Here is a 10811-nt window from a genome sequence, read left to right on the forward strand (position 1 = left end):
TTTTAGTTCATGTTTACATGTTGCCAAAAATAAAATAAGGTTTGGTAGAAATGGTTAAAGCAAGCAGTACTTCATACATTCACATTGGAAAATGATTTCATATACTGAACCCCGAGTTCAAGTTCACCCTTATGTAGACAAAGGACACCCAACACAGTGTAAGACTAGACTTCTGTCCCAAAGTAGTGGTGCTGGTGGTGGGGAAGCAAGAAACATCCAGGGAAATGGCTCTGTTGGTGGCGGTGATAAGGAAGTATGATAGATAGTGCCAATGACCTTAAACTTGATCCTTTCCACCGGGAGTGGAGGTGGGGTATGAAACAGAGAGTAACCTTCCAGTTAATGCTGCCCAATGGTGTCAGGGGGAGTGGACAGGAAGCAGAGGAGGGGAGGCACAAAACAAAGTGTCAGTGACCTCAAATTTGATCCTGTCCAATGGTGGTGGTAGTGAGACACAGCGACCTAACAATTAATCTTGTCTAAAGGTGTGTGTAGAGGGGCATGAAACAGAGCCAATGATCTAACAGTCCTGTCCAAAGGTATTGGCAAGAGTGGGGGTGGCAGGGTTGGGAGGGGCGGGGCGCTGGCGGCAACGGGAGAATGCCAGTGACGTGTCAGTTAGTCTTGTCCAATAGTGAGGGACGAGCAACGAGACAGAACCAGTGAGTTTACGTTTCCTTCAGCCCATAGGTGATGGTGGCGATGGAGGGCAAGATGTGAGGAACACTTTGAAGCGCAATAGCCAGCCTTCCAGGGAAGGCCTCCCGGAAGAAGTGTCTTCGGTTGAGAGAGGCCTGGAGCGGCGGGTACCTCGGCTCCAGGCCTTCTGCCAGTGCCCCTGCACCTCCGCCACCTTTCGGCCACCCTGGACCTAGTCGGGGGCGGGACCCGAGGTAGCGGCACTTGCCGGCCTCGCTCAGCTGAGGGAGCAAAGGAGGAAGGAACCGGCGCCCCGCCACAAAAGAAAGCGAAGGCGACGGCAGCCAATCAGCAGCCGGCGCGTGCGGCCGCGCACCCCTCGCTCCCCCCGTCCCCCCCGCTCCCCTTGGGCGCCGCGTACGTGCGGTGGCCGGCTCCGCCCCTGTGGGCGGGGCTTGGGAAAGCCGCGGGCGGCCGGCGCGGCTAGGGGGCTGCTTCTGCTGGTGCCGCTGCTGCTGCTGAGGCGGCGTCTGCAACTCGCGGCTCCGAGGCGGAGACTGAGGCGGGGGTGCGCGTTTGGCCGTCGTGCGGGATCCGCACCTCTAGGCTGCACTGGTCCCTGCGGCCGCCTGCTCGTCTCGGCTGGTGTGTGCACTGCCCCGGCGAGGATGCGGCTGTTCGGGCGGCTGCTGAAGCAGGCGGTGCCCAAGCAGATCGAGCGCTACTCGCGCTTCTCGCCATCGCCGCTCTCCATCAAGCAGTTCCTGGACTTCGGTGAGTGCCGGCCCGACCCCTGCGATCGCACGGTCGCCACGGCCCGCAGTCCGGGGCCGCTGTCCTCCGGGCCTCCGCCGCCGCCGCGCCGCCGCCGGTCTCAGCCTTCAGGGCAAAGTGGTGGGAACTGCGGGCGGGGCTCCGAGGTGCCGGGGGCGCTCGGGGGGCCCCGGGCTCGGGGCGCGGGGGCGAGGCCTAGTCCTGCCCCACCGGCGGGGCCTACCTGGAGACCCAGGACCTCGTCCTGCCAACTCCCCGCACCCCTGCGCCTTTGCCTTCGAACCTACTTGACACGGACCTCCCCGTCCTGGAAACTTCCCGGCCGAGTGTGGGCGGCTTTTTAACGTTTTTATTTTTATATTCTTTTTTTTTTTTTTTTTTGGTTGGGTAAGAGCTGTTTAGAAACACCTTGAGGTCCTATAAATGATGCAACGACATTCTGTTCCTTTCCTGCCCGAAGGCCGGCCCAGGGCCGGGGCGGCCGGATCCGAACCGCCGTCGGCTCCGTGCTCGGGGAGACAGTCGGCGGCCCGGGCCGCGCGCCGCAGATGCGGGATGCTGGGGAGGGCGGGCGTGAGCGCTCCGGCGTCAGAGCGGCCGGTGCGGCTGGGCCTCGGGGCCGCGGCCGGGGCTGCGCCTCCGCGTCTGGGTCCCACCCGCCTGTCTCCCCTCGCGGGCGGGCGGGGGGCGGCTGGCCCCGATGGACGCGGGAGCGCGGCGGCCCGGGCCCCCAGCCCGCCCGAGGCCTAGCCGAGAGGGGAATGGACTCCACCACCTTGTGCTAACTGGATCGTGTTTCCCCAGCGCGGTGCCTCTTCAGACGCCCGGCGAGTACTCCTAATGGTGAATGCGAGGGAGCTGCTTTTGAAACACCTGAGAGTAAACCGAGTGTTTACCTAAGTATCAGGATGAAACTCGGCATTCTTGAAGGAAAAGAAAATGGAGCAGTGGATATGTTCTAAGCTGCCAGAGGAAAATAAGCTATTATTCCTGTCCGTTCACTTTATGAATTTTATGTAAATATCAAGGGATGGTTGTCATGTGGACATAAAAACTGAAGTGTGGGCCCTGGCCGGTTGGCTCAGCGGTAGAGCGTCGGCCTGGCGTGCGGGGGACCCGGGTTCGATTCCTGGCCGGGGCACATAGGAGAAGCGCCCATTTGCTTCTCCACTCCCCTCCTTCCTCTCTGTCTCTCTCTTCCTCTCCCGCAGCCAAGGCTCCACTGGAGCAAAGATGGCCCGGGCGCTGGGGATGGCTCCTTGGCCTCTGCCCAGGCACTAGAGTGGCTCCGCTCTCAGCAGAGCGAAGCCCCGGAGGGGCAGAGCATCGCCCCCTGGTGGGCAGAGCTTCGCCCCTGGTGGGCGTGCCGGGTGGATCCCGGTCGGGCGCATGCGGGAGTCTGTCTGACTGTCTCTCCCCGTTTCCAGCTTCAGAAAAATACAAAAAAAAAAAAATAATAAAAACTGAAGTGTGGAGTAGATAGGACACTCAGGGAAGACCCTGTATGCAAAGCGTGTTGTCTGTACTTAAGCTGGAATACGAAGAGAGGGATAGGATATACTTGAAACCAAATTAAATTTGGAGAAACCAATTTGCCAGGGAACGATGAGGGAAATTGAAGTTCAATGAGGTGTGTTGACTTTTGCATCTTAAACTTCACTCCCCAAAGCTTTTCAGTAGTTTTACTCTACCATATCTGGCCACTTGGGAAAAGTTGAGAGATTTCAGACAGCTTGCCTTCAGAATTCAGAAAGAAAATGTCACTGTTCTAAATAGCATGCTTGCCATCTCTGATTTATGGTTTAGAGAAGGTTCTGAAGGTATCAACCTTTCATTAGGGTAAACTGAGCCAGGATAATTCACAATAGTAGACAAAAGGAACCCAGAAACTTCTGATTCCTCTCTTCCACCTTCAAAGTTGAAGCGCTGGCTCTAATACCTCGGCAAGATTTCGCTTGCTTTGTTTCTATATAGCAACCAGTGTCTACCCAGGTTAATAGGTGTCCTGGCAAAGATGGTGTTTGAGTAGGAAAACCACAGTGGGGAACAGTGTTATGGAAAACCCATAGGACCAGTATTTGGAAACAAATGTTCTAATTCTTGCTCTGCCACTAACTCAAGAGTGTGGCCTTGGCTGAGTGACTGAACTTCACTGGGGTTCACTTCTCTCATTAATAAAACGTGAGGATTATCAGGTAATCTCTAAAGCCCAACTCTGAAACTGTGATTATAATTTCAAAGGAAAAGGGATGTGCTTTTTAAAAGATAATTAGCAAATCTTTTCATAAACATTTCCTATAAAAGGCCTCTGACCTGTTTGGGAGGGTTGGAGACACATTCTAGGGGATAATGGAAGAAGCCTAATACAGTAATTGAAGTCTTTTCCTTGTAAGGAATCTCAAAAGAGCCATGTAGAATTTTAGTGGAATTTCTTAGAAACTACACGCTTGTTTACAATACCCAGGGATGAATTGGGTGGCAGGCAGCCTACCTTTGGTGATAACAACTAGAAGAAGACAGTTGTAATACAAAGGCTATCTCAATTCTCTTAATTGTAGCTCCTGATGAAGTTCCATTTTGGCAAGTGATAAAGGAGTTTTATCATTTAGAATGCGGGAGTTTTATCATTTAGAATGTGTGTGGGAGTATTTTTTAGGTTTAGAGGAAGGAGAGGGTGTGATTAGAGAAAACAGCGGGGGAGGGTCACCTCATGCTTTGGGGACTAGGAGGGGAGGAGCCAATATGTCAGCCGGGTGGGGACTGTGGCAGACTCCCAGGTATGTGCTGGCTCCAGAGGGGCAGCTGATCAGTTCAATGTAGTTTAAAAGACCTGTGGCTCAAACAAAGCAGATGCATGAACCATGTTGACACACAGGCTGCCGCTTTGTGAACTTTGTGACCTTCTCCCTGGCTACTCTACAAATGGGACATAAATTTTTGACTAGACTAGAGTAACTGGACAGGGACCAAAGAAAGGACATACGGAATTTTATGGTTCAATATTTGTTAGAACCTTATCAGCAAATACATTGCCGTTTCTATGTCCACTTGAATAGTTTTATTATACCAATGAATTTCTTGTTTAAGAGCGAAGACTAAACCTAGTTCTTCAGAAACTGCTTTTATTTTAAAGGAGGATTTCTCAATCTTAGCACTCTTGACATTTTGGAATGGGGTGCTGTCCTGTGCATTTAATAACCCACTAGATGCCAGTAGTAACCCCTCCCCAAGTTGTGACAATCAAACAGGTCCCTTGACAGTGCCATATTCCCTCGGGGAGCAAAATACCCTCTGTTGAGGACCACCGCTGTAAAGTATTAAGATCAGTGGTTTGCATGCCTGGGCCCCATTACCCCAATATAAATGGTCTGGGGCTGGCATGCAGTGTTTTGGGATTTTTGGAAGATCCCCAGGTTCTAACGCATAAACAGACTTGAAAACCACTAATTAGATGATCTGGATCTAGAATAAGGTCTCCCTTTCATCTGTATGCTTTTTTTCTCTCTGCTCTTTAAAATGATAAAAGTTTTTTGAACTCAATCTTTACTTTGCTGCAGCCTTGCACGCAGCAAAGTGGAGCAAGAATAGAAAGCGATCTAAAGGGATCATAAGTTTATAATGTCAGTAGTGCCTTCTAAAGGATGGGACTTTGAAAAATGAAATTTTCTTTTTGGTCTGAGACTACAAGTGACATGGTTCCAAATTCAAAAGGTACAAAAGCACATAGACAGAAAAGTCCATTTTCCACTTTTATCCACTAGCCTGCCTGTTTTTGCATCAACAACAGCTTATACTTTTGTCTGTACCTTGCTTAAAAATTATTTATTGACTTCAGAGGGAGTGGGAGGGAGGGAGGGAGGGAGAGAGAAATGATGATACGGTGTTCCACTTATTTATGCACTCATTGGTTGATTCTTGTTTGTGCCCTGATCAGGATCAAACCCACAACTTTAGGGTATCAGGACAAAGCTCTAACCGATTGAGCTAGCGGGCCAGGGCCTATACCTTGCTTTTTAAACTTAATACCTAAGGGAGCTTTCCATAGCTGTATTGGGAGAAGTTTTTTTCTTTTTTATGGCTTCTGAGAATATATGAGTGTGCTATAAAATTTATTAGCCAACTCCCTGTTGATGGCTAGTAGGTTGTTTTCAATCTTTGCTATGACAACCGGTACTACAGTGAATTACTGTGTACATTTCATGCATTTATGAGTGAAATATATATATGACAAATTTCTAAATATGGGATTACTACATAAAAGGGCATGGGCATTTAGAATTTTGGTAAATATTGTCAACTTGCTTTCCATAGAGGTTGTCTGTTTATCCTCACCAGAAATTTGACAGGGCTGTTTTCCTACATGTTTACCACATTGTTGTCAAACTTTGGATAAGTGAAAAATGGTATCCAGGTAGTATTTTTTTTCTCTTTAAGAAACATTTGTTTAGTTTTTTATTATGGAAAATTTTAAGCATATACAGAAGTAGAGAGAATAGTATGATGAATTTCTGGGTTCATTATATTGCTATCTACATCCTGTTTGTAGATGTGTGTGGGAGTAGTCTGCTAGATTTTCTTATCAATGTCATGATGTTCCAGAAAAAAATAATTTTTTTCTATTAAGACCAATTTATCCTTCAAATTATCTGTTCTTTAAAGATTTGTTACACTTCCACATGAAACCTTTTAAAGCTAGTGTGTTTGGAGGGGGGCTATTGTTCTTTTACTGCTTTTACAAAATGTTCCTTGTAGAGTCCATTTTGATATATTTCTCTAGAAAATTATTCTAGTCATTGAGATTTTTTTTTTGTATTTTTCTGAAGCTGGAAACAGGGAGAGATAGTCAGACAGACTCCCGCATGCGCCCAACCGGGATCCACCCGGCACGCCCACCAGGGGGCGACGCTCTGCCCACCAGGGGGCGATTCTCTGCCCCTCCGGGGTGTCACCCTGCTGCGACCAGAGCCACTCTAGCGCCTGGGGCAGAGGTCAAGGAGCCATCCCCAGCGCGCCCGGGCCATCTTTGCTCCAATGGAGCCTCTGCGGGAGGGGAAGAGAGAGACAGAGAGGAAGGAGAGGGGGAGGGGTGGAGAAGCAGATGGGCGCTTCTCTTGTGTGCCCCGGCCGGGAATCGAACCCAGGACTTCTGCACGCCAGGCCGACGCTCTACCACTGAGCCAACCAGCCAGGGCCTCTAGTCATTGAGATTTAAAGTCGATTTGTATAGCTGAGATAGTAGTTAGTCTCTTACCAGTCTTAATTTACTCTGTGGCCCTTTCCCTTTATTTCTTTTATATTAACTCGCTCTCCCTTTTCTTAATTAGATGGTGGTTTATATGATTGAATTCGTTTATTAGTTTTATGACTTTTGTTTCTAGTCATTAATGTCAACATTGACTTTCTTTTCTGCTTTGTTGTTTATTTCAGTATGTAGGGCTATAGTTTTATAGCCTTAATTTTCTTTATGTTTAGATCTGTTGCATTTGTGATCCAAGAATGTTATCCGAATCGTTCTTTAATTTATTGACATTGCCTTTTAGCCCAATATGTGGACATTTCTTGTGAATTCTTTTTGGGCAGCAGGAGGAAGGTTATACTCTCTTCCCAGCTTCCAGTGTTTGATATGTCAAACCTGCCATATTAATTATGTTATTTTTCTCTACTTTTACTTTTTAAAATCTGCTTGATCTGTCATGGCCTGAGAGTGGTTTAAATCTCCTAATAATATGATTCTCTTTCTTCGTATGTTGCCTATGGTTTTTGCTTTTTGCCTGTTAATGTTATGTTTTCTGCTTATTGTTAACTGTCGTGTCCTCATTGTAAGATGCACCACTGAGCAATAGAAGGCATTACTAGTTTAATACTTTTTGGCCTCGATTCAACCTTGTTTGAATTGAGATCTAGCTCCCTATGTTCCTCTTGTTGATATTTTCTGGTAGAGCATTTGCATCCTTTTAGGTTCAGAATTACTTGGCTTTCTGAATTACTTTGCTTTCAGTATTGCCTTAAGATATAATATAAAGCTAGGTTTTGCTTTGTGAATCAAATCTTTTCTTGTATGTGGTTAAGTTTAACCAATTTATATTTATTGATATTACAGATCTGTCATCTGTTGATGAACATCTATAATTTTCTTTTGCTTTCTGTTTTTAATACCTTAACTTTCTACTATATTGTATATCTTATTTGCTTTATTATATTTCTTTTCATAATTAGGTTAGAATTTTAGTTCCAGTGGTTATCTTTCTGATTATTTATTTCTTTAGCCTTCTTTGTCCAGTGTGGTCAGAGCTAGCCACTTGAGCCTAAGCTCTTGAAATGTGGTTAGTGTGGCAGAGAAACTGATTTGATTTTTTGATTTAATTGTAATTTAAATCTAAAACTGATGCTTAGTTCAGTTAATTGGAAAACAGTTAAGTGTGTTTGGAACAATCTGACTATGTGAATCTACCTTAACTATAATTTTGATGAAAACTGTAATGATAGGCACTTATTTCTTTTTTTTTTTTTTTTTTGCATTTTCTTTTCTGAAGCTGGAAACAGGGAGAGACAGTCAGACAGACTCCCGCATACGCCCGACCGGGATCCACCGGCACGCCCACCATGGGGCGACGCTCTGCCCACCAGGGGGCGATGCTCTGCCCATCCTGGGCGTCGCCATGTTGCGACCATCCTGGGCGTCGCCATATTGCGACCAGAGCCACTCTAGCGCCTGGGGCAGAGGCCACAGAGCCATCCCCAGCGCCCGGGCCATCTTTGCTCCAATGGAGCCTTGGCTGCGGGAGGGGAAGAGAGAGACAGAGAGGAAGGCACGGCGGAGGGGTGGAGAAGCAAATGGGCGCTTCTCCTATGTGCCCTGGCCGGGAATCGAACCCGGGTCCTCCGCACGCTAGGCCGACGCTCTACCGCTGAGCCAACCAGCCAGGGCGGCACTTATTTCTGATAGAAATTTAGCTCTGGATTGAGATTGTAAATATAAAATATACAGTGATACCTTGAGATACGAATTTAATTCGTTCTGTAACCGAGCTTGTAAGTCAGTCAACTTGTATATCACACTGCCAATACTGGATCCGTGCGCCAATGCGCCAACTAGCGGCAGCTTCCCGAATCACGACTCGTATCTCGGAATTTCGCTCAGATCTCAAACAAAAATATGGACCGAGTTGCAGCTTGTATCTTAAAAATTTGTATGTTGGTCTGTTCATATCTCAAGGTACCTCTGTGTACTGAATTTCAAAGACAATATAAAAACAGTAAAATATCTCAACATATTTTTGTATTGATTTCATGTTGAAATAATAATCTTTTAGATATGTTCGATTAAAATAAATGTAAAAAATTTTACCTGTTTTGGTTGGCTCAGTGGTAGAACATCAGCCCTGCGTGAGGATGTCCCGGGTTCGATTCCCGCTCAGGACACACAAGAGAAGCGACCATCTGCTTCTCCACCCCCTCCCCCTTCTTTCTTTCTTTGCCTTACACAGCCATGGCCCAATTGGTTTGAATGCATTGGCCCTGGGCGCTGAGGATAGCTCTGTCTCAGGTACTAAAAATAGTTTGGTTGCAGGCATGGCTCCAGATGAGCAGAGCATCAGCCCCAGACGGGGATTGCCGAATGGATCCCAGTCAGGGCGCATGCGGAAGTCAGTCTATCTCCCTTCCTCTCACTTGAGAAAGAAGAAAAAAAAAAGAAGAAAAGGTTTTTTTACCTGTTTATTTTTATGTTAATGTAGCTCCTGGGAAGCTTACAATTACATATGTGGCTCACATTATATTTCTATTTGACAGTAAGGTTTCAGATGGTATATATTAATTTTTTTTAGGAATAATAGGAACATACCTTTTTAAAGGTCAGAATAAACATTGATTGATTTAATTTCTCAATGTAACTCCCTTTTTCCCTGAAACCTCTTACTTTCAGGATTTGGGGACCAATTTACTGCCTTCGGCAGTTAATGTTATGGTAGTTCTTATATTTGTGAAAGTTTGAGGTCTCTTAAGCAGTTGTTATGAATTAAAACTTCTCTTAGTGATAGAAGAACTTGGGCTGTTATGACAAATTAAAATAGAACCTTCTGAATCTTGAATGAGTTCATAGGAAATGATTCACATTTCCATCCCGACGTGCTTTTCGTCATTCGGTTTTAGCCCGTCCACTTCTGGTTCCTCCATCAATCACTTTTATCCCTCTCTGCATACTTAACCTCTTATTTATTTCCCAGTTCCTTTGAGCTTGTCTTTTGCATAGCTGCACTTTTTGTACTAAAGGCATTTGCACCTGGCTTCTGTTATTTTATTTGTTCTTTCCAGAGGGTGGGCCCTTCTTTGTAACCTCCCATAGCCTCCTGAGATATTTTGCTCTCGACACAGGATAGGTGCTCCATAAATGGCCATTACTGACTCCATGTAAAGGTTATTAAATGCTATGTCACTTTAACTGAGTCAGCTGTTATGGAAATTGAAACTTCTATAATGGCCCCATATTTAAATGTAACATCTCCCAAATGAAACCATGGGGAAGCAGGTGGTCTGATAACTCTGCTTTCTTTTCACAGAAAAGATTTCCACCAGAATCGCTCTGGTCCTGTGAGCCTCTGGGCCCTTTGCTGTTAGAAGGCAGCAGCTAGCTACCTTCCCGGTTTTTACTATTCTTGAGGTTTAAGGGCCCCGCCACCAGCGTGTCCCCTTAGAAAGTATTTTAAGACTCTGATACCCACTGAGAGATTGACTTTGGTTCCAAATGACTGCCCTTCAAAAAGTCTTGGGTTTTTAAGTCTTTATGCTCCTTGAAGCCAGGGGAGAACAGTGATTTTGTTTCTGGAAAAGATTAAAAAGTTGTTTTGTGGGGGATTTTTTGTTTTTGTTTTCTTTTTATTTAGACAATTAATTTTAACAGGATGACATTGGTTAATTAGGGTACATAAATTCAGAGAAAACATCTCCAGGTCTTTTTTTTATTTTTTATAATTGTGTTAGGAAAAGGGAAAAACAAATGCATTCTGTTTCTGGGTGTGTTTATTTTGTACCTTTCCATATATGCACAAGACACACCTTTCCCTAAACAATAGGGTTTTTCTACGGTGAGGAGCTGCCAAGAATTAGACTAACCTGTTGGGAGACAGAAGCCAACTATTGCAGGAATCAAAGGAGGACAAAAATGCCCAGCCAACTTGATGAAGGAAGTAGGATTTATTTAGCTGGCTGTGCTGCATGACCCCAAAAGAGGCGACCAAACATGTGCTCCCCGAAGTGAGATTTCTTATATCTTATACCTTTTACAGAACACAGGTTTTCATGCAAGGGTCTCGTGATCCCTTTGTATGGAGGTACACATCACGCACACGACTCCAGGATGGGAGGGTGCGTTTAGGTGAGGTTAGAGAATAAGTGTTGAA

At 46.0% G+C, this 10811-nt stretch overlaps 1 protein-coding gene across 1 annotated transcript in view; it reads left to right on the forward strand.

Moving 5' to 3' along the window:
- The first annotated feature begins 1156 nt into the window (after positions 1-1156).
- PDK3 (pyruvate dehydrogenase kinase 3) overlaps positions 1157-10811 on the forward strand; it is a 52261-nt gene continuing 42606 nt past the window's right edge. The window contains exons 1-2 of the mRNA XM_066357717.1: positions 1157-1741; positions 1874-2013. Of these exons, the coding sequence (XP_066213814.1) occupies positions 1308-1741; positions 1874-2013 (574 nt within the window). The 5' untranslated portion in view covers positions 1157-1307. The remainder of the gene's footprint in view (positions 1742-1873; positions 2014-10811) is intronic.

This window comes from Saccopteryx leptura, chromosome X (genome assembly GCF_036850995.1).
Source record: "Saccopteryx leptura isolate mSacLep1 chromosome X, mSacLep1_pri_phased_curated, whole genome shotgun sequence".
Taxonomy (NCBI): domain Eukaryota; kingdom Metazoa; phylum Chordata; class Mammalia; order Chiroptera; family Emballonuridae; genus Saccopteryx; species Saccopteryx leptura.